Source organism: Schistocerca piceifrons, chromosome X (genome assembly GCF_021461385.2).
Source record: "Schistocerca piceifrons isolate TAMUIC-IGC-003096 chromosome X, iqSchPice1.1, whole genome shotgun sequence".
In the NCBI taxonomy this organism is placed as follows: Eukaryota; Metazoa; Arthropoda; class Insecta; order Orthoptera; family Acrididae; genus Schistocerca; species Schistocerca piceifrons.
In genome coordinates, this window is record NC_060149.1 from 275,261,607 (window position 1) to 275,287,084 (window position 25,478).

General features: G+C 42.1%; 1 protein-coding gene across 2 annotated transcripts in view; it reads right to left on the bottom strand.

The window, feature by feature from the left end:
- Window positions 1–25,478, bottom strand: part of LOC124722501 (phospholipase A-2-activating protein) — a 139,445-nt gene that overhangs the window by 92,071 nt on the left and 21,896 nt on the right. For both annotated transcript variants that reach the window (XM_047247655.1, XM_047247656.1), the window contains one exon: window positions 13,418–13,562. In XM_047247655.1, coding sequence (XP_047103611.1) covers window positions 13,418–13,562 — 145 coding nt within the window. The remainder of the gene's footprint in view (window positions 1–13,417; window positions 13,563–25,478) is intronic.

The window sequence follows — 25,478 nt, forward strand, 5'->3', positions numbered from 1 at the left end:
TCATGACTTTACTGTAACCTGTGTAAACAGCTTTGGATTTCTTTGGCAGGGGAGGTGTTGGCTGTTTCTACTGTTTGCCCTTGGGCTGTCCAAATGCTGTCTGATGGAATAATCCTGTTGCATGATAACACCTGAAATTTGGCATCTTATTGAATGCTGCATATCACAGAGTAACCTGCCACAACATTTCCACACATTTAAAAACTAAAGCAGACCTAACCAGGATTCCACAAGAAAATATTCTTATTTACCAACTTTTAAATTATTACTCCTGGCAACATTCAGTTGTGGTGTCATACACAATCATTAACCTAGCTCAAGGGTGATGTGTCACCTTCCCTCTCACTCCACTTGAGTAATGGCTGTCTGATGCTTCCAAATTATGGGGGAGGGCACATCACACTCCTGAAGGTTGGAGTGATTGGATGGCTAAGTTTAGGCAGAGACCCAGTTCCACACGGTACAATGTGGAACCCATGCATGATGCCAACTGTCCAAGAGGCAACTCTATTAATATGAGTGCAATCTGACTCCTGGCACAACGATGGTTGTTGGTTGTTTGAGGTTTGAGGTTTAAGGGACCAAACAGCAAGGTCATCAGACCCTTGTTTCAAATGTGGTCAATTCCGCTAATGTGACATCTCAGGCAAGTCAGAACAATAAAAGGTTGGTTGGTTGGTTGGTTGGTTGGTTGGTTGTTTGAGGTTTAAGGGACCAAACAGCAAGGTCATCAGTCCCTTGTTTCAAATGTGGTCCATTCCGCCTTGTTTCAAATGTGGTCCATTCCGCTAATGTGACATCTCAGGAAAGTCAGAACAATAAAAGGCAAAAGGCTAAAAACGTAAAGGGGCAGTCATGTTGTCAATGGTAAAAACAAAACGAGGGAAGTCAGCAAGAGAACGAACCCAATGCTATGCTGAAGCAGCATAGGCAAGACCACCTGTGACTTAAAAGGTACAACTGCTAGAATGTAGAAAGTACGTATGGGAATAGGAGACTAACCAAGCCTTAAAAAAAAAAGGGTAAAAACAGAGTAAAGGGGGAAGAAAAGAGGATTTCGGTCAGGGAGGTGAATCGGGAATCTCCGAACACTGCTTACAGTGGGAGACACCCAAACACTCACCGCCCTGCCCCAATACCAAAGAGAGATTTAAAACCTTAAAACTGAGAATAAAAACCACTTTCCCGGAGGAAATCGAGAACCAGAGAGACCATCCGGGAATCGTCAGCAAACATCAAAGGTATAGTGTGGGGGAGTCTGTACTTAGCACCCAGAGCCAAAAGAAGGGGGCATTCAACCAAAATGTGGGCTACCAACTGGAAGGCTCCACAACCACAAAGTGGGGGTAGCTCATCACGCAAAAGAAAACCATGGGTCAGCCTGCTATGGCCAATGCAGAGACGACACAGTGTGGTCGAGCCCTTTCGGGAGAGACGAAAGGAAGAACGCCACGGGCCCCAAAGGAAGTCAATGGAACAAGCACCACGGTGAATATCAGCGAGATGGTCATGGATGGCAGAGACCAAGGGATGGCGCAAAAAACACCGGTCAATAGCAAGAAGGCCACTCATCGAGTCCGTACATAACAAAACGCGGTTGTGTTGGGACTGTTTAATAAAGGTAAGGGCTTGGGAAATTGCCATCAATTCCGCAGTAAACATCCCCACTTGTAGGTGGCAGCAGACGATTTTCCGTTCCGACAGAGGATGTGAAGGCATACCCCACATGATCCGCAGATTTAGAGTCATCAGTGTAAAAAACAACAGCATCCCGAAATTCCCATAAAATTTGGCAGAAAAAGGAATGGAACACCACCAGGGGGATGGAATCTTTTGGACCCTGGCGGAGATCCCTCCAAATTCGAGGCCGAGGAACTAACCAAGGAGGGGGGGGGGGGGGGGGGGTGAGGAAGGCAGGACAAAGAAGGAAACTGAAAATCACGGCAAAGAGACGGAAGGCGGAGCCCAACCGGTAAACCCGCCTGAGGGCGGGAGTCGGGTGGGCGACATCCATGGTCTGGGAACAGGATAGAATAGGAAGGATGAGTGGGAGAGGAACAGATAGTGAGTGCCTAAGACACCAGAAGCTGGGACCACCGAACAGAAAGGGGGGATCCCAGCTTCAACCAGGAGACTATCAACAGGGCTAGTAGGGAAGGCACCGGTGGCCAAACGGATACCACGATGGTGGACTGGATGCAGCACGTGCAGTGTGGAAGGAGCAGCTGAACCATAAACTTGACAACCATAGTCCAAGCGAGACAGAACTAGAGCATGATAAAGACGGAGAAGGAGGGAACGGTCCGCACCCCAAGAGGAGTGGGCAAGGAAGCGAAGGACAGTGAGTTTACGGAAACATCCTACCTTCATATGTCTGATATGGGGCAGCCAAGTGAGCTTGTTGTCAAAAAGAAGACCCAGGAAACGAAACTGTGGGACCACAGGCTATCGGTGGGCATCGAGATAGAGCTCTGGATCAGGGTGGATCGTAGTACGGCGACAGAAGTGGACCACCCACGATTTTAGGGGAGAGAATTGGAACCCATGTGAGAGGGTCCATGCAGAGGCACGCCGTACAGCTCCCTGGAGCTGCCGCTCTGCAGATGCCATCTAAGAGGAACTAAGCCAAATGCAGAAATCATCCACATACAGGGCAGGGGCGACCAAAGGACCGACAGAGGCCACAAGTCCATCGATAGCAATGAGGAAAAGGAGGACACTCAAGACAGAACTCTGTGGGATGCCCGTCTCCTGGGACTGTGGAGAACTAAAAACAGTACCAACTCGAACTCTGAACGACCGATGGAACAGGAACTGGCGGATAAAAATCGGGAGTGGGCCCCAAATACCCCACTGATGAAGGGTAAGTAAGATGTGATGGCGCCAGGCCGTGTCATAGGCCTTGCGAAGGTCAGAAAACATTGCAACCAAATGGCGGCGCTGGGAAAAAACCTGCCGAACTGCAGATTCCAAGCGCAGTAAATGATCGATTGGAGACCGCCCCTCTCGAAAGCCACACTGGTAAGGGGACAATAGATCCCGAGATTCGAGGACACAATTGAGCCGACGGGCTACCATCCGTTCAAGTAACTTACAAACAACATTGGTCAAACTAATTGGCCGATAGCTGTCAATAGATAAGGGGTTCTTACCAGGCTTAAGGACAGGAACTACGATGCTATCCCTCCACTGAGAAGGGAAGTCACCCTGGAGCCAGATACGGTTAAACACCTGAAGAAGATGTTGCCGTTGTGGAGCACTGAGATGGTGAAGCAGTTGGTTATGAATGGAATCTGGGCCGGGGGCTGTATCATGAGAAGAAGAAAGTGCAGAAAGAAATTCCCATTCATTAAAAGGTTGGTTGTAAGATTCTGACTCACAAGGGGTAAAACATAAGGTGGAATCTTCAGCCCGCTGTTTCAGGTGCAGGAAAGCAACTGGATAGGAGGCTGATGCTGAGGCCACTGCAAAATGGGTCACAAGATGTTCTGCAAGAACTAATGGGTTCGTACAAAGGCCATCTGGGAGGTGAAGGCCTGAGAGGGTGGACTGCCGATGGCAACCTTGGGGAGAGCAAAGTGTAGCCCATACCCGTGACAGAGGGACAGTAGAACCAAGGGAAGAAACTAATCGTTCCCAACATCATCAATACAACCCGACAAAGAGGGAGAAAACACGACCTGTGCAGTGTATAGAGGCCAATTGGCGCGTTGGAAAGACCAACGAGGTAACCTGTCCATCGGGGAGCGGGAAGGGAGCGAGATAATCAACGGGAAATGGTCACTATCACAAAGGTCATTGTGTGGCAACCAGCGTAATGAAGGGAGGAGAGAAGGAGAAGAAAGAGAAAGATCAATGGCAGAAAAAGTACCATGACTGGCACTGAAATGAGTAGGGGAGCCATCATTAAGAAGGCACAAGTCTTGGTCTGCAATAAACTGGTCTATAAGAAGACCTCGTCTAGATGGAAAGGCACTGCCCCACAAGGGATGATGAGCATTAAAATCCCCAAGGAGGAGGAAGGGAGGAGGAAGTTGCTGAAGAAGGGCAGTTAAGGCAGCAGGTCTAAGAGTCCTGCCAGGAGGGAGATAAAGATTGAAAACTGTGACCGCAGAGTCTAGGTGGACCATAACAGCAACCGCTTCCAATGTAGTTTGAAGAGGAATCCACGTGCTAGCAATGTCTGTACGGACCAACGTACAAACACCACCAGAAGCCCGCAGGGGTCTGACCCGATTTCGACAGAAAACACGGAACCCACGGAGGGCCGGTGAGTGAGAATCAGTAAAATGAGATTCCTGAAGAACCACACAAGCTGCAGAGTAAGACGAAAGAAAGGATTTCAATTCCGGAAGGTGACGATATATCCATTACAATTCCATTGCAGAACCACAGAACGATGATTTAAATGGGGGCTGAACACGCTAAAGCCAGTCATACCGCCGGGTCCCCACCTGTCACCAACAAGGAGGGGGCGACATCCATGAACGACAGGTCAGAAGCCGGTTGCGAAGTCGGGGAAGGGACCTCTGGTGAAACCAGAGGCTCTTTGTCCCGGGACTTATGTTTCTTCTTCTTCTCAGGCTGAGATCGAGGAGGGCTGTGTGGCATAAAGGAGCCAGCTGCAGCAAGATCAGGAACAGAAAGAGACCGGGCGACCTGGGGGCCGACAGACCGCGGCTCTCGCGGTCGTCGCGCGGCAGCAGACCTTTGGCCTGGAAGGTGCCGGGAAGGGGCATCCCGGGAGAGGCGCCCTTGACCGGCAGACGCCGAAGGAGTGGGACACTTCTCCGGCTGGGGAGGGGGAGCAACGCCCAGAGGAGAAGGTGTGGGAGCAACACGGGAGGGGGGAGGAGAGGGGTCCGGGATGGGGGTAAGGAAGGGGGAGGAAGGGGTGAAGATGTAACCAAGGCGTAACTAGATGTCATGGGCACAGGGTGAAGACTTGTATATTTCTTACAGGCCTCTGTGTAGGTTAAACGATCGAGGGACTTATATACTCCTGTATCTTCTTTTCCTTCTTATATACTGGGCAATCTGGTGAACGTGGAGAATGACTACCATGACAATTTACACACACAGGGGGCGGGGGGGGGGGGGGGGGGGGACACAGGGACTCCCCCCATGGAGTGGACGTCCACAGTCACCACAGAGAGGGGCCTGTGAACAGCGGGAAGACTTGTCCAAAACGCAAGCACTTAAAACACCTCATAGGAGGTGGGCTGTACGGCTTCACATCACATCGATAAACCATAATCTTAACTTTCTCAGGGAGGGTATCCCCTTCAAAGGCCAGGATAAAGGCACCAGTATCAATGTGATTGTCTTTAGGACCCTTCTGGACATGCCGAACAAAGTGAACACCCAGCCATCCGAGATTGTCCCGAAGTTCCTCATCAGTTTGAAGGATGAGGTCCCTGTGAAAAATCACACCTTGTACCATATTTAGAGACTGGTGGGGGGTAATGGACACAGGAATTGTGCCAAGATGGGTACAAGCACGAAGGGCCGCAGATTGGGCAGCTGAAGCAGTTTTGATCAGCAACGAACCCGACCGCATCTTGCTCAGGGAGTCCACTTCGCCAAACTTGTCTTCAATGTGTTCCACAAAGAATAAAGGTTTGGTATTGGTGAAAGTATCTCCATCAGTCCTGGTGCAAACTAGGTAACGGGGGAAAGGTTTCGCCCCTAGCCGACAGGCCTGACCCTCTTCCCAGGAGGTAGCCATGGAAGGGAAGGCCGAAGGGGCAAGAGAAGAAGCACTTGAAGAATCAGTTCCACGCAGAGAGATGGCCGCAGAAGAACGGCCACAGTTCTGGACCTGTATGCGTTTCATTTGCCCTGATACCACCCACTCCGATCAGGGGCTCTCCTCACGGGCGCCACCCAGCCACAGCAAGGGCCGTCTGGCACGGCGGCCATTGCCGGGAGTTCGATGCTCCAGGATGACGAGCAACCACTCCAAGGTATGCATGAGGAGGTCACAGCTCAGGTATCAGAAGTGTGATCCCTGTGTGTTCAGGGGGCTCAACCAAAAGGGTACATAGCGACCCCACCACACGGGCTGGCTACCGTGCTGGCTATGCACCCTAGCATCAGACAACGACGTGAAAGAAAAGGTGGAATGTACTAGGAGGGCGCACGTCGGAGACACTAGGTAAGGTGCTCTTCCCCAAATGGCTCACACTATGGAGGAGAAATTTTGTAATGGAGGTCAAACCCCAGAGGGGGACCAAGGAATGCCAAAAGGAGGAGATGATTACGCAACAAAGCCGGATTGTAAAACCAACAGAACCAGGAGGATAGCGGGGGCCAACATAAGCAAGGACACCAAGAGAGGGAGAGGAGAGGGCAACGGGAAAGGAGCAAAGAGGGGAAAGGAGGGGAAGGGGAAGGAAATGCAGCCCTGGAGAGAAAGAAGGCTGCAATAGCTTGAGGCCCGTGCTCGCCACGCACGTATCCACAAAAGAGTTGTGGACCCCCTGGGGGTCTGGCACAACAAGTTCGTCCCAGAGAGCGCCAACAGCCTCCTCGGAGAGAGGACAACAGCTCAGAGGATAACAGCACCTGACAGAGGATGGGTGGCTTCAAACAGTGTCTAACCCAGGGTGGGTAGCTCAGCCTGACTGGACATACTTTCTGCCTGTATTGACATAAGTGGAAAGTTACAAAAGTACTGTTTCCCTAAACACACACACACACACACACACACACACACACACACACACACACACACACACACACACGGCATGGACCTTTGAATAAGAATCCAAAGGTAAAATTTCACCTCAATCTCCAGGAAGGGACTACCTTGGTTAAACCATAAAACATTACCAAATTGGCTATCTGTTAATCCAATAAAGGTATACAAATGAGAAATTCAAAAGTTTACTCAGGAGCAGATAGCTACTCAGGTCACAATCTACTTGTCAGAGAGTTTGGAAAGGGTTTGAAAATATACATACTAAATTTTGAAACATTTATAGAAATAAAGAACACTTAAGGAAGTAGAAGACTCTTTCGTAGGAAAATTCAGGGAGAATAAGTGAGGTAACATCAACACAGACAGGAAAACTTTCAACATAATTTAAATGAGACAATGAGACAAGTACTGCAGTGAGAAAAAAAGGAAAGAGAAACTATCACATGAAACTGTCTATAATACAGAGAAAAGAAGGAATTGGTAAAATGTAAGTACATGAAAGGGAAAAAGAATACTCAACAATTTTTAACAATTTAGTAAGAAGGAAGACAGCTGGAGCCACACACAAGAAGATCAAGGAGTAACGTAATGCTATTGAATGGTTAGAGAGACAACAGGTAATACTGAATGAATACAGATGCAATCAGGTTTATGTGTAAGAAAGAGGGATGAAAGACTGGCACAGATAGACTCCGGATGGTGAATGACTCTCACACAGTACAGGAGAGGTGCAAGGAATACATTGAGTAGTTTTATGGGGGCGGGGGGAAGTAGACAGAAAACAGAACAACCTGAACTGGAAGTAAAAACTATAGTGAATGAACAAAAGAAGGCCTTCAACATTCTAAAGAATCAATTGGCAGTGACTTAAGGAGAAGAAAAATGGAAAGGCTACATGGATGGTCCAGCTTCCAACAGAAGTATTAAAAAGTTTACATGGATATAGAAAGGAAGAACTATTACGAATGTACAGGGAAAATACTCAGTGACAGAGTGGTCTAACTTCTTGGAAACAATCACGGTAGAGACTTTTTATTAAGTGTAATGCACTACTGTTTTACTGAGAGTGATGAACTGACTCATATACAGCAAGCTGAACAGAGTCATTACAGAAGAGCAGCATCTATATTACTAAAAGGCTATCCCAGAACTTAGTACCAATTGCAGTGAATTGGCAACAAATATTTCAATATTTCGGTTAATTATTGATCGAATTTAAAAATTTTAAATGCTGTCATAATCTACTCATTAATCTTATGTTGAAAGTTTAACAATAGTAAGAAAAGCATTTCAGTTAGAAGCTGTGTGTCTTGAGGCAGCAGAATTGACAGTGCACAAATACATGGACTTACTTCATTCAGTGTTTGAAAATGAGAGCAATTAGTGATGCCCAACAAACTTTACACATAATTTCAAAACTTTAAGAAAATATTTCTCACTGATACCCCCACAAAATGATGATAGGAGAAAAGTTGATCACTTATTACATTTTTGCTGTTCTTGTATTCAAACTTCAGCATAAGGCATGAGGTTTTAATTTATTACCTCTTTACTACTAACTCTATTCACAACACAGTTTTCAGACAGTATTCACATATACCACTGAATGTCCCTGCAAAATGATATTGTACAACATGCAGTTCAGGAGATATGATCTCAACCACTGATATTTATGAAAACCTAGCTTTTCCTTAAAATGGTGTGCAAATTACCCAGTACATTCAATCAGTGTTTCATAATGAGAGCACCTGAGGACTTCCAACAAACTTTAAGCTTAAGTTCAAACCTTTCTTAAACTACTACTCACTCACATGCTTCAAGGCAAGTATTTAACATAGAAATGCATTTGTGAAGTAATGACACATCTGAGGCTGTTTTATACATGGGAGTTCAACACTTTAAGAATCGAAGGTTTATTGGTGATTTCAGAATAGTGGTGGGCACAAGAGATGGTATATTCTAAGACAGAGGTACAATGAAAAGAATGGGCATAGTTATGATGTCATTATTGATTTGGAAGATTTTGACAGAGTAATGTGGGAGACAATGGTGCTTATCCTATGGAAACACGGCATCGACTAGAGAGAAAAAGTTCTTTAATAGTTATAGCTTATGCCAAAAGCCAGAGTAAAAGTTAATGGAGAACTAATGGAAAAGGAATAGAAGTCTGGCAGAGATGCAACCTTTAACCTATGCTATTTAATGTCCACCTAGTAGTGCACGGATGAAATGATAGGAATGTGTATAGGAGGCAAAAGAATGGGAGGTTTGTGGTATTTACCTGATTACAAGAAAAGGTTTTCATCCAAATTTGTGATTCTAAAAATACAGGGTCATATTTGCAGATTTAACTATTACTGCTGAAGTCAACATTTTTATGTTGATTAGTAGAGTATATAGGGGGTAGTCCTAGATTTAACAGGGTCATCTTAAGTTTAGAGATGAAGCTTTGGCTATTGAGGTCACATGCAGATTTATCTTTAAGAATATGGAAGGGCAGGGCTCAGCAAACAATACTCGCATTCCAACAGGCTCGATATTTCCAAACATGTCAAAGTGCTTGATACAGAATTTATGTTGCTTGAAAAATCATATGACACTGACTTGCGTGGCACTAGTGCAAGAGATACAAGAGAAACTATGAACTAGCCACTTCAACAGTCTATTGCTCTGATTAAAAATTGACAATTTTGTGAAACAAAGGAGGAAATAGCATTAAATTCTATCATCTTACAAACTTTTGTTGTATTTGAACAGGTTTGCAATAAGTGTTCTCATACATGTACGGATACTGTACGAAAACATTAATGCCACTTTTTAAGTGAAGGTAACATTCAAAAATAGAAATGTTGTCCTTTAAGAAACACTAGTTGATTCTGAACCCAGACCAATATTTTATTTGGTTACGAGAGACCGTAATGAATTAGTAAGTGTTCATGTATTAGAATACATGGTAAAAACATTATCAGCCTTAGAGCATGATGGTGGTATACAGCTGAAACAGGAAGGAAAACTAATCCACAATGAAATGTCTAACACAGTACATAAATCATATCAAACTGACTGTAATTGTATCAGAGAATAAATTACAGCCACAAAATCCCTTTTTATTTACTTAAGCTCAGCACTACAGAAGGGTTGGAAGGGGAGTAGTGACACCAGCAGCTAGGATGATTGCAGGGAAGGGAGTGATAAACAAGCAGTAAATTATGTTGTGTTGCCAACCGTGGGAATCTATACCATGTATTTTGGCTTTTTATGAACATCTACCACATTTAAACTGCAGTTTGCCTGAATCCATTTGTAGTCAGAATTGAACTGACTAAAATTCGACAAATACTCAACAATAGTACTCATTTCTGCAGGAGACACTAAATCTAGGTAGAGGCTAGTGGTTTACTATGTGTTTCTTGCTTCAATATTGTTGATGCTCACCGACACCTGTGACGAGAATGAAAGGAGGTGTGTCAGCTGCTTCTACACAGCTAATGAAAGAGCGACGAACTTGCTAAAAGTTTGGAAGCAAGAGACATTGTAACACTCTCACATCAGTATAGAAGCAAAATCCAATACATATTCAGAAAAAAAAGCTGTGTTCTCAGGTCCAACCATAATGACAACCTCAAATATAGAAACATATTTGGAAGAAACACACAAATATTTCTGACAATCAAGATATATATTTCACAGCTGTGCATCATTGTGGTGGTAAAGGAGGAGGAGGAGGAGGAGGAGGAGTGGATTAGTACGAAAAACAGGTAAAAATTGTCCAAAAATTGATACAAATCATTTATTTTTGTTTATTTTATTTCTCCTAATATTATTAAAATGAGGACAATCAATAAATGGCATAAGTTTAGAATAGGTACATTTTAACTTCCTGACAGATACTTTACGTCAATAACATGATTTGTAATTTTGAGTAGTCAGATTCTGTTAAAAATAAGTTTTTGTCAAGGAACTTCTTAAAAAAAAAGGGGGGGGGGGGGCTTCTCTTACATTCAAGGTTGTCTTATACTATACTCAAGTAAATGCAGTATACTTTGATGACATGGTGCTGTGATCATAATCTAATAATGTGCTTCATGAAATAGAGGAAGCCCTAAATATCAAATATGAAGAATCTGGAAGGAAAATAAGTAAAAAACAGACCAAAAGCATAATACTGGGAAGAAACAGAGAGAAGGCCAAAATCACAATACAATAGGTTTCAAAATTCAAATTCCTGAGAAATATTACAACAGAGTGCATAAAATATGACTGGCGTAAGCTCAGAAAGCATTCAACAATAAAAAAGTAAATCATTTTACAGGCCAACGGACAAAAACCTGAGAAAATGATTAGCCAAATGCTATGGCTGTAGCATAATTTTAAACGGAACGTAGATCTGGATAGAAAGAAAAGATGAGGAAATAAGGCTGGAGGCACCGGAGATGTGGGTATGAAGGAATCTAGAGGGTGTGTACTGGGGAAACAGGTTAAAGAATGAATTAGTGTTGGACTTGGGGAAAACAGAAGCCTCTTAGGTATCACACATAAAAAAAGGAAAATTGTCTGCACATCTTGAGAAGACAGTGCTTCCTCCAGCAAGGAAATGAAGGACTGTAAATGGAAAGGAAAAACACTGCCAAGGAAGAAAGAGAGAATGTGAAACTGAACAGAAAAGCACAAGATAGAGAGAGGTGGCTAAGTACCATGCCTGGACCTGATGCAAGACAGAACTACTGATGATTATTAAAAACAGCTGTTACAAACTTCTTCATTTGGGTGACGCATCATGGTATAAAACACAAGCCTCTCTAGTTTGGTTACCATTGTCTGCCAGGAATTGTTTCCAGACTTCCAGATACCACTGATACATTCTTTTATTCACAAACTTGCAGGATGTAATGCAGAACATGCACACACCCAAAAATCATTCAACAAGAATCACTTTACTAACAACACAACAGTGACTCATAACACTATAAGAGATATTGGCTGATGCCAACGTTAGACAGTACCAGAAATATTCTAAGATGAAACACACACACACACACACACACACACACACACACACACACACACACACACTATCAGTGACCTACACGTAAAGAAATGTAATTTATTACATATAAATATGCACAGGAGTTACTACTGTTCAGCCAATCAATTAATTAATGTAAACAGTAACAACTATGAAATACCTGCGAGCAACCATCATAAATCACCTAAAATGGAACGACCGCATATAACCACCTACCAGAAAAGCAAACACCAGAACAAAGTTCACTGGACAAACCTAAAGGAAATGTCATTCATCCACAAAACATTCATTCAACCAGTTCTTGAGTATTGTTCAAAAGGCAGACACTCTTATAGGGACAACTAACGGAAGACACACGGAGAAGATCCAATAAAGGGTGGCACATTTCTTCACGAATCCATTTAGTAAGTGCGAGAGCATTACAGAGATGAACATCAAACTCCAGTGGCTGACACTACAAGAGTGGTATTGTGCATCACGGAGAGGTTAATTTTCCTCTACATCTACAATCCACAAGCCACCTTACAGTGTGTGGCAGAGGGTACTTTGTGTACCAGTATCACTTCCCCTTTTCCTCTCTCCAACTACAATGGTGGATACAGGACCGGCACCACTTTATCTTGTCACATAAATCCCAGTACTGCCTAAAGTATCATGGTGGATGTATTTGTGCATGCAGGTGCCAAGAAGAATGAACATCACCAGATTGCATTCGTCGTCATCGTATGGGATCAGCACCTGGTGCAGTGATAGGGAGTGCCACATGACCAACTATTTGCACAGCTGATAATCTGAACAGTTGCCACCACATACACGACACGTTAACGCAGGTGGTTGTGACCTATCTCAGTTTTCTGTATGACATGTTTCAACAATGCTACATACTGCCTGAGCTACCATGACCTACCTTAATAAGGAGTGTATTAAACTGTTGCCCTGGTCACCCAAGTTCTCCCAATGTCTCATTCATTTAAAAAATCTGTTTGTTGTGGGGTACTGACACACCACCACTCACCAGTTACTAAAACTGATGAATTCTGTCAGAGTTCGAGCAGCACAGTATGACACATTTCTGTCATCCAAGCACAGTTCAACTCAATGCCCAGATGAGTTAGCCATTGTTGCTGCCAGAGAACACAGATCTGTGTACTAAATTTCATACGCTGTATCCCCCATCATCAAGAAACTGAAACTTTTGAGATAGAAACACACACACACACACACACACACACACACACACACACACACACACACACACACGGGTCCACAGTTTGAGGGGAACGGGTTATCTTTGTTGATTCCATAGTTCTGATCCTGTTGGAATTGTTACAGATATTCCACATAAAAAAGTCTCAAGCGAGACAAAGTAATAATGTTTTGAAAGAAAATATTCAATTAACTGTCACTGGAATACAATGTACTGTAAATGGCAACACAGATGCTGTAGAGTTTAATGTATTAAATAAACTAATATGAGCTGATACAGGAGGAACACTGAAGAACAGCCACATGAAGTATGAAAATCACACACACACACACACACACACACACACACACACACATTCTGGTTAGCAATCACATCCCATGAGCCAAAATGTCAGATGGCACTGACACAACAGCACCAATAACCATAGCTTGACACTGCCATTGCTAGTATAACTACTGCATCTGCTGTACAATAAACTTACCTGTAAATATAGTTCTCATGGCCATACCATGTTCCTAGGCATGACATCTCCTCTAAATCCCAAATTTTTACACATGAATCATTGGAACATGAAAGAACCTTTGCTTCAGAGTGTACAGCTAAACCTCTAACACAATCCATATGACCTGAAAAAAAAAAGCTTTTATATAACAAAGTTATGTATGACATCTAGGAATTTTGTTACTGAAATACGATAATTTTCAAATGTCCCTAGGTATAAATAATATTATGGGTAAATGTTGTACAAATAAGATGGATAATTCTCACAGGCCCATGAAAAATCTCCAGTACCTACCAGTTTCATTAAACTCTAGTTAAATTATAAATACATAAAAGCATAAAATGGACAACTACATATTTCAAATACTTTGTTCACAGATATCACTGTATATGGTCATCACACACTTGCTCAATATCAGTGCATAAATTTTGTGAACAGAACAAACATTTTCTCACACACAATGTCCATTACCATCAATGATTACAAGGGCAACTATGGTTTCCCTCTCAGATCGGAGATGTGATAGGAGTCCACTTCTCCTAATCAAGCCACAACACTGCCTGTTCTACTGCTGTCTCAGGATGACAACATGGAAAAAAAATGTCTTTCAACATTGACTAGTCCACAATGACAAGCGAAGGATAAAAATAAGTAACAATTCATATACTGATTATATCCTTGTCCGGTCTGCAGCCACACCACACTGTCATCTTGACACAATATTCAGCAGTCTATTTGGCCACTGGCTTCAGATGATAAATCTCATCACAATTGATTCCTGCCATGCCTTTTCAGACACCTCTGAGAAACAGAGCACCTGTGAGAGAAACTATCACTGCAGCCCCATAACATCAAGAGGGGGTGCAGCATCCCAGTGGTGAAAACGGGCAGAAACGATGAATCACTACACAATACTGCCTCTGCCTGACAAGTGAAAGACCATTTTTTTTTAAATTTTAGATAAAAACAGGGTGATGTTCAAAACGGCTACCATTTGTGTCAGGAATCAGTTCTAATGACAGTCAGCAAACTGCATTCTCACCTGGACAAACAAATATTGAGTCAAGATGATCATGATCAGACTACACACCCAACGAGAATATAATTAACTCACTTTGAAAGTATTATGAAGTTCTCTGACAGTTTTTTTAAGTAATACCTTTTATACATATGTATACTTATCATGATAGGTTGAATAAAACTGATTTGTACAGAACACATTTATTATGAGTCACACTTATCACTTAAATATAATAAATAATTACATGTGTGATCAAAGACTTATTTTAAATTTTAATGATGTAATCAATACTCCCTCTGTAGCTGTTTGATGTGATGTCAAGCAAAAGTGTGAGGAAGGGACTCAGAGCAAGAAGTGGAGACACTGTTGTTGGCAGACATGAGAGCAACAAGTTTGTATACCAGTAGTGTGAGATTAGCAAGTTGCTCCCATGGCCATCAATGACAGAGTCTCCGCATCTTGCTCTCGAAGCCCCTTCCTCGCATCGCTGCATGACATTACACGCGACAGCTACAGAGTGTGTATTCGCTACACTTAAAATATCTATTTGACCACATATGTAACTATTTATTACACTTAAGTGGAAGTTGTGACTCATGCTGTCACAATAGTATGATTACCACATGCAATTTTAACAAATCATAAGGTACTGAGAACAATGTTAAGACAGAAGAGGGTGAGAAGGGTAGCTCATTCAGGACAAACCTGCACAGCAAACCCATTCTCCCAACCCACACCAACACAAACTACACTTGTCCTACACCTGCTAGAGACTGAGTTCATTCCACAAAACATCATTTCATTGCTGGAAGGTAACAGTGGGAGAGGTGGATTTTATGAGTGGTAATAAAAATTTATAACAGTCCTTCCATTTCCCCTGAAAGGAGAAAAAAACAATGGAACATTAAACACTAATGTCCCATCAACCACATGACCATTGGACAGGATTTGTGATTGGTGTAAAGAATGGCAACTAACTCTAAATATAGATAAATGTAAATTAATGCAGATGAATAGGAAAAAGAATCCTGTAATGTTTGAATACTCCATTAGTAGTGTAGCGCTTGACACAGTCACATCGATTAAATATTTGGGTGTAACATTGCAGAGCGATATGAAGTGGGACAAGCATGTAATGGCATTTGTGGGGAAGGCAGATAGTCGTCTTCGGTTCATTGGTAGAATTTTGGGAAGATGTGGTTCATCTATTAGGGGAACGCTTATAAAACACTAATACGACCTATTCTTGAGTACTGCTCGAGTGTTTGGGATCCCTATCAGGTCGGATTGAGGGAGGACATAGAAGCAATTCAGAGGCGGGCTGCTAGAATTATTACTGGTAGGTTTGATCATCACGCGAGTGTTGCGGAAATGCTTCAGGAACTCAGGTGGGAGTATCTGGAGGAAAGGAGGCGTTCTTTTCGTGAATCGCTACTGAGGAAATTTAGAGAACCAGCATTTGAGGCTGACTGCAGTACAATTTTACTCCTGCCAACTTATATTTCACAGAAAGATCACAAAGCTAAGAGAAATTAGGGCTCGTACAGAGGCATATAGGCAGTCATTTTTCCCTCGTTCTGTTTGGGAGTGGAACAGGGAGAGAAGATGCTAGTTGTGGTACAAGGTACCCTCCACCATGCACCGTATGGTGGATTGCGGAGTATGTATGTAGATGTAGATGTAGATTAAACATGTAGGACAAGCTCAAATAGGGGAAAGGATGATAAGAGGTAACCATGTGTCCTTTTCAAAGCAACCATCCCAGCATTTGTCTAAATGATTAAGGGAAACCATGCAAAACCAAAAGTTGGACAGCCACAGAGGGATATGAATCACAATCCTTCCAATAGGGTATATGGTATTTTAGCACTGCAATACCTTGATCAATGTTCACAAAAGAGTAAAGCTCTTGTAAAACCATAAAATTGACATATGCGACTGATCACTGACATAACTCCCAGGGTTTGGGAACTGGTCCAGACAACATGCTAAAAACTACAGCACTTACAATAATCATACCTAACTGTTAGCGAAACAAGTGGTTGGTCAGTCTTTTTATTAACGAACCTAACAGCAGCCTGCATAAAAATATAAAATTTAACTTTACCATGGTGTGTGTGTGTGTGTGTGTGTGTGTGTGTGTGTGTGGGGGGGGGGGGGGGGGGGGGGGGGGGGGGGGGGCTCACCAATAATAATGAACAATGAAAGAGGAAACCACTCTGAGGACATGTTAGAGTCTCCTTACTAAAAATTTAGGAAGCCGGCTCAATACATTACAAAATTTTAAATTACACGCTGCACTTGTCCCATTGCTGTCTAAAATATAGAGCAGAGTCTAGATAAGTTGAGGGTTGCTACTGAATCAGCAAATAAGACACATATTGTTAAAATGTTTACTCAAGGTGATACTCTACAATTTTCACAAATTAGCAGACGATTTCATCAGAGAGGATAGTAGTGTGTGGTTGGCAGGAAATTCTTCATGTCTAGGTTCTTGATTCTCAGTTTCTTGTTTGTCGCTTCTAACCATTTGCCTTCCCAATGGCACATAATTCTTTTACTTGGTAGCTAGATGGCAGAATGCTATGAGATGGGACACCAAATCATTGTTGTTCTATGTGAAACACTCTTGCTTCTTTGTTGCATCACTTTATGTGAACATGTCCTTGTAACCAGCAGATTACATTCTTTTGCTTTAAATCTGTATCCGCTGCATGTGTCGTGGACTATGAGTAACATTTATTCTGCTCAATACACTATTTGGACCTACTGCTTTTAGAACACAGAAACACAGCAGATGAGAAATTTTCTGCTGCAACGGCTTCTCATCCACTCCAGTGCCCAATGAACAACACACAATTATGTGCCTTAATTTGTTAGCTGTTCATGAAGATAACATCTGAACTATGTAGCAACCCAGGGTACCCCCTTTCTTAGACTCAGCAGTAGATATGGTGATAAAATCATGAAATTCCCATAAAACTGAAGAAAATCACTTAAAAAATTTATTCTGGAGCTCAATATTTCTTGTAGTTATTCAGCCTCAAACTTACATCGTGTGTTTAATGTAGCCAGGGCACCAGTCCACCCCACCCCTCCCTCACCTTATCCTCCCTGGCTCACCATCTTGAAGCCACAGACCAAGACCATAAGATATTCCTTAGAAAAGATTCCAGAAAATTTTGTCGCATATGGTGACTTTCTAAACAACCACTCAAAGTTTGGTTAGTTGACCAGATCAAACCACAATGACCATGGCAGTACTAATACTTTCAGGGTCTGTCTAGCTAGGAGGCATCACAATGTGTGGAGCAGTGATTCACTATCATCTGTACAGTCTGACGAGTACCTGTTGACAACCTGGTTGACAGTATTTACAATTTTGATCCCTACATAAATAGTGCCATAGTCCCTGCAGGATCTCTCTCACCATTTATAGAAATGCAAATCGCAAATCCCTTACTAATTTGCAGAGTTATTTCACAATTTGCAGTTATTTTATGTGCTTTGTTGTTAGATCTTTCATCAACGGTAACCAGAGTAACTTCTTGACAAAGATTATGTCTAGTAATGATACAAAATCATTATAATTTTAAATAGTGTACCCCACTCCCCCAATTTGGATCTTTGAATTGTTAAAACATTATGTGAACAATTAAAGCACAAATATTTTTTGCAGTGAAAACCTACACCCATTAACTGTCAAAAATCTCCCAGGCTTTGAAACAGTTTGGAGAAGGACATTAAATCTCCAAGTAGTGGTGTATGCATTTATGAGATTAAAAAAACAACTGACTCCTACGTATGGCCACCTCCAATAGTACAAGGGCTATACATAAATTTATCTCTAACTGGCTGTTAAAGAGTTATAGATTATATTCAATCTGTACTTATATGTTGATATTACTTCTCCGCATAAGCATTCATGTACTGAACCCCACAACATATGACGGGCATTGAAGTCTCCCCATAGGAGAAATGGTTGGAAGAGTTGTTCTGTAGGACCTGTTAGGGCCTCCGAGTCAATCGCATCATGTGTAGGTAAATATAGCGAGCAAATAGTAATCCTCCGACATACATGAACTTCAGCTGCAACCGCTTGCAGGTCAGTAGCTAGGGGGAGAGCACAGGAGTGGTGCATGTTATTGACAACGTGACCCGTCCCTTGGCACTTTCGCCAGTCAGGTCATCCTTGTGATAGAGAGCATAGCCCCTTATGAGAGAGTTATCAGATGCTTTAAAATGTGCTTCCTGCAAACCCAAGCGTTCCTGTACCAGCACTTTCAGTTCCCCCAAATGTGTCCCAAACCCATTAATGTTCCACTGCAGTATGGAAGCCATTTTAATGGTGAGGTTTAACTCTGTCTTTGCCCTTCTTGTTACACCGTGGTGATGAGACGGGACTGGAGGGAGAGGGTGGAGTCACCTGAGGGACTCACTGGTCCCTCAAGCAAATCTCGACATCCATACCAGCGATAGTATGATAATCATCAGATCCATCAGACAGCAACAAGATCACATGGACCAATGGCTTCGGAGCAGACCACTGGCCATTTGGCATTCGTTCCCAGCTTGGATTTTGGGGGACGATGACAAGGCTGGTGGAACAGAAACACTCTGCTGGATCTCTTCAGATGTCTGTCATGAGGGTTTACCATCTACACTGAAATTATGTTCGGCAACTTTCAATGCTTCAACTATAGGGTGACTGGGCTGGGGGACCAGAGGTGCAGGTAGATGTTACGATGCTCAGCAGTCATAGTCATGGTGCTACCACTGACCTTCTAGCCAGGATTCTTCAATGCCACGGCAAAAGACTTGATGAAACTTGGTGGTTGTGTGACCTTAAATTCCTTCTTTGCATCAGAGTACAAGACACACTGTGTGACTAATGCCCTGCATCTTATTTTCTTCAGCAAAGACAGGACAATCCTCCAAACAGGATGGGCCTGAGAGAAATTAACACACCTGGATGGCACAGTGCTTTGAAATCCCTGTATGTGCACCTCACTGCCACATCATCCACACGTAGCCCAACCGTCACAACCCATAGAGGTGTGACTGCAGTGTTGGCACTTGAAACAGCACATTACATTTGGGACGTACAGTCTTACCTTAAGCCGAAGAAATCCTGCTGCAAATACTCTGACAACTTCGGCAGACTGAATGTCAGAATAAATGATGCTGACTTTTGGAGCTCCCATCAACCTTTTTCATAAAGTTTTGGACTTCAGTCACCCATGCACTTTCCCATTCCTGTTGCAGTTCTTTTGTATCCATACCCGTAATGTCCCAGCATGTGACAGTACCTTTAACACTATTCAACTCAGTGTGCAGCTCCCTGATGATGGGATATTCTATAAGTAGCTTGGCATTCAACAGCTTCTGTACTTGGAGAGCCCTCATAGCCTCCAGCAGAAGAGTAACATTCCACAGTCTCTTCATATATCTACATTGATACTCTGCAAATCACATTTAAGTGCCTGGCAGAGCGTTCACCAAACCACCTTCACAATTCTCTATTATTGCAATCTCTTATACCACACGGAAAGAATGAACACCTATATCTTTCAGTGCAAGCTGCGATTTCCCTTATTTTATCATGGTGATCGTTTCTCCCTATGTAGGTCGGTGTCAACAAAATATTTTTGCATTCGGAGGAGAAAGTTGGTGATTGGAATTTCATGAGAAGATTCCATTGCAACGAAAAATGCCTTTCTTTTAATGATGTCCAGCCCAAATCCTGTATCATTTCAGTGACACTCTCTCCCATATTTCGCGATAATACAAAACGCGCTGCCTTTCTTTGAACTTTTTCGATGTACTCGATCAGCCCTATCCTGGTAAGGATCCCACACCGAGCTGCAGTATTCTAAAAGAGGATGGACAAGTGTAATGTAGGCAGTCTCCTTTTCTAAGTGTCCTGCCAATAAAATGCAGTCTATGGTTAGCCTTCCCCACAACATTTTCTGTGCGTTCCTTCCAATTTAAGTTGTTCGTAATTTTAGTACCTAGGTATTTAGTTGAATTTATGGCTTTTAGATTATACTGATTTATCGCGTAACCGAAGTTTAACGAGTTCCTTTTAGCACTCATGTGGATGACCTCACACTTTTCATTATTTAGGGTCAACTGCCAATTTTCGCACCATTCAGATATCTCTTCTAAATCATTTTGCAATTCGTTTTGATCTTCTGATGACTATTAGTTGATAAATGAAAGCGTCATCTGTAAACAACTTAAGACAGCTGCTCAGATTGTCTCCCAAACCATTTATATAGATAAGGAACAGCAAAGGACCTATAACACTACCTTGGGCAACACCAGAAATCACTTTATGACTACGAACTGTGACCTCTCTGACAGGAAATCACAAATCCAGTCACGTAACTGAGACGATATTCCATAAGCACACAATTCCACTACGAGCCACTTGTGTGGTACAGTGTCAAAAGCCTTCCGGAAATCCAAAAATATGGAATCCATCTGAAATCCCTTGTCAATAGCACTCGACACTTCATGTGAATAAAGAGCTAGTTGTGTTTCAGAGGAACAATGTTTTCTAAAGCCATGTTGACTGTGTGTCAATAGTTTCCTTCGAGGTAATTCATAATGTTCGAACACAATATATGTTCCAAACTCCTGCTGCATATCGACGTTAACAATATGGGCCTGTAATTTAATGGATTACTCTTACTACCTTTCTTGAATATTCGTGTTACCTGTGCAACTTTCCAGTTTTTTGGTACAGATCTTTCACCGAGCAAACGGTTGTATATGATTGTTAAGTATGGAGGTAATGCATCAGCATACTCCGAAAAGAACCTAATTGGTATACAGGCTGGAACAGAAGACTTGCTTTTATTGATTTAAGTTGCTTCACTACTCTAAGGGTATTTACTTCTACGTTACTGATGTTGACAGCTGTTCTCGATTCCAGTTCTTTTGTGAAGGCATTTCGGAAGACTGTGTTTAGTAACTCTACTTGTTTAGTAACTCTACTTTGGTAGCACTGTCTTCAACAGTATCTCCACTGCTGTCGCACAGAGAAGGCATTGATTGTTTCTTGCCGCTAACATACTTCACATACGAACAGAATCTCTTTGGATTTTCTGCCAGGTTTCGAGACAAAGTTTCGTTGAGGAAACTGTTATAAGCATCTTGCATTTAAGTCCGTGCAAAATTTCGAGCTTCTGTAAGAGATCACAATCTTGGGGATTTTGAGTCTGTTTAAATTTGGCATGTTTGTTTCATTGTTTCTGCAAAAGTTTTCTAATCTGTTTTGTGTACCAAGGAGGATCAGCTCTATCGTTTGTTAATTTATTTGGTATAAATCTCTCAATTGCTGCCGATACTATTTCTTTGAATTCAAGCCACATCTGATCTACACTTACATTTTTAATTTGTAATGAGTGGAGACTGTCTCGCAGGAAGGCGTCAAGTGAATTTTTATCTGCTTTTTGGAATAGGTATATTTTTCGCTTATTTTTGAAGGATTTGGGGATTACAATATTCAATCTCGATACGACAACCCTGTGTTCACTAATCCCCATATCGGTTTTGGTGCTCATTATTAACGCAGGATTATTTGTTGCTAAGAAGTCAAGAGTGTTTTCACAACTGTTTACTATTCGCATGGGCTTATGTACTAACTGCTCGAAATAATTTTCAGAGAATGCGTTTAGCACAATTTCACATGATATTTTATGCATATCTCCAGAATTAAACATGTCAACATATCGAGGGTAAAATAAAGTCTCCACCAACTATTATTGTATGAGTTTGGTACATGCTTGAAATCAAACGCAAGTTTTCTTTGAACCTTTCAGCAACTGTATCATCTGAATTGGGAGGTCGGTAAAAGGATCCTATTATTATTTTACTCCGGTTGCCAACAATAACCTCTGCCCACACTAACCCACAGCAAGTACCTACTTCAATTTCGCGACAAGTTGAACAACTACTGACAGCAACAAACACGCCACCACCAACCATGTTTAGCCTATGCTTTCGGAAGACCATTAGATTCTTCGCAAAAATTTGGATGAGCTTATCTCCGAGCTTAGCCAGTTTTCAGTGCCTATAACAATTTGAGCGTCAGTGCTTTCTATTAGTGCTTGGAGCTCTGGTACTTTCCCAACAATAGATCTGAGTTGTCCTGCAAGTCTGTCAAGACCTTTACAGATATAGAATGGCAACAATTTTTCAAAAGAACTGTCCACAAGTTTCATTACAACAAAAATGTTATCCACCACAGGATGTGGTATGTTACTATGCTTACTGTTGTTGACAGATGACCAGGTGGACTGGCCACATGAGGTCTCTTAAGAATTGAGACATTAGTACTGCCCAGTGCCCCACCCAAACCACTGGGAGTAGAAACATGAGATTTAGGCGTAATGGTGTTCCCATAAGCAGTTAGGGAAGAAAATCCACCCAGACAGAGGGAAAGCCTTATACAACTGAAGTGTGGCAGGTTCCCCAGAGGTTGCCGGCAATCACTGTTCCACCTCAACCGCCATGCATCTCATCAGCACACCACACACATTGAGACTGAGGGTTGTTTGTTTGTTATTACAGAGATTTGTACCATCCTCAAGATTCAGGTGGTCAAGCCAAGATCCCCATTCCCTGTGACACACCATGTTTCACTGCCACGCCACACAGTGGTTGCTGAAGCATTCCCAGAGGTTATCGTGACAGAGCACTGGCAACGCATACCAGTTCAGAGCTCAGGAACCCCAGGGTCGCCAAGCCCGTTGCCAGCAAATGAATGCTGAGCCCCTGAGAGCATTAATAAATCACTTATTTCACTTAAACTGTGATTTCAACAGTCATGCTGCAATAACATCATGTCTCTTCAACAGAGAGCCAATTCGGGAAAGAAATTACATCAAGTCATATGGTCAAAGACGTTGATATACAGACAGAAACACTCAGATAATGTTGAGCTACATAGCCTATCATTTGAATGCTTTGCAATACACCCCTAAATTGATTTAAACAATATTTCTGTATACAAAAATGAAGTGGTGAATATTATTACAAAACCAGGCTCCCGACGGAAATTCAAGGTCTTTTCTCAATTTCATCAAATTTGAGGCTTTTTCTCAGTTTTTAAGGTTTCATGGTTTGGTTGCCTCCCTTCCTTGTTGTATGTGATGTATTCTGCCAACTCTTCACAAATGCTACGTAACAAGTTTTGTAAGTGCTCCCAATGTTTTCTACTGTATTTCTGTTTTTATACATGATAACGAGGGAAAATAAAGTGCACTCTCACACATTTTATAGTTGAAAATTAATTTTATCCTCTACATTTCATTCTATTTTTAGTGTGTTTCTTGTCTTATTAATCTATTTTAGAAATGCATCATAACAATGTGTAATTACTTTTTACTCTTTTCTCAATAGCATTTTTACGCAACTATGTTCACCATATTGTTGTTGTGGTCTTCAGTCCTGAGACTCGTTTTATGCAGCTCTCCATGAAACACTATCCTGGGCAAGCTGCTTCATCTCCCAGTACCTACTGCAACCTACATCCTTCTGAATCTGCTTGATTTATTCATCTCTTGGTCTCCCTCTACGATTTTTACCCTCCACGCTGCCCTCCAATACTAAATTGGTGATCCCTTGATGCCTCAGAACATGTCCTACCAACCGATCCCTTCCTCTAGTCAAGTTGTGCCATAAACTTCTCTTCTCCGTTCACCATATTAGGACTTGATAAAAACGTATCCTGCATTTACAAGGTAGTGTCTTGTAATGTATTGCTCAACACTGTTGTGCTGTAGTGCTGCCTCCATCATTTTGGAGCATTTTGGGTTTTCTATGTTTCTTCATCAGTTGCAACATATATGCAAACAAAAGATGACTTGCCATGTTCTGTATGAGTACTTAAGTCAGTGTGTGATCATTTGAACAGATAACAGATGCATTTTTATGCTAGTCTGTTCAACATACATTTTCCTATCCTGTCCCCCAGTACCTTATGACAACATCGTCACACAAGAAGCTGTATGTTATGAACAGATGTGAAAAGATGTTATGATATGAAGCTTACAGTTGTTATCACAGGAATGTGCTATCACTGGTAAGTGCACAGGCAGTCTGACTTGTGAATATGTTTTTACACCAACAGCCTTATTTCTCATGCACACAGTGTGTTACAGTGTTGACTTAACAATTAATGTGAAGAATGTAAACATTGGTATTCAGTTCACATAATTTACATCACTTCAAGAAGTACAGAGCTTCACACTCATTTAATGTTAATGTATTTCTATAGCGAAATGGCTTAGTTTTGACTATGACATTTATATATGTCAGAGGATTTTAAAGTCCGACACGTGCTGAAGCAAAACTTAAGTAATATATTATTTTCACCATTGTTGTACTGTACTACTGCCTATATGACATGTTTATGCAGTCCTGTACATAGAGGATAATTGCAAAAGTCATGGAAACTATTTTTTGTCTCAAAAATGGTAACAAATTAAAAATTATAAACAATTCAAATGGAATGTTAGTTCATAAGTAAACAGTACATGTACAGAGATGGATGAATGCACACACAGCCACAAAGATAAAGAACAAGAAAAAAGACGAAAAAAGGTTGTCACTCTAAATGTGTTTTACTGTCAACTGCAATACACAATAGTACATTACAGACTACACGCAATCTGTGGTATCAGGAGCCTCCCCAAGAATCCAGAGTAAAGTGACACTAGATGGCAGTCCTTTCCAGGAAAACGAAGTGTGAAGAGAGACCACAATGTAAGTTGAGCAGCCATTGAGGTGCTAATCCCCTGTACTACTGTCACTCTTTCCTACAACGACATCTATGGTGAGCTATTCGGGAGGAATGTCCTGAACATCTACACAATGTATTAATTCTTCAGGACAACGCGAGAGCCCATACGGCAGCATGTGTGCAGAATCTGCTCATGCGATGGTGACGGAAGTACTGGACCATCCACCACATTCGCCAGACTTTTCACCTTGTGATTACAGCCTCAT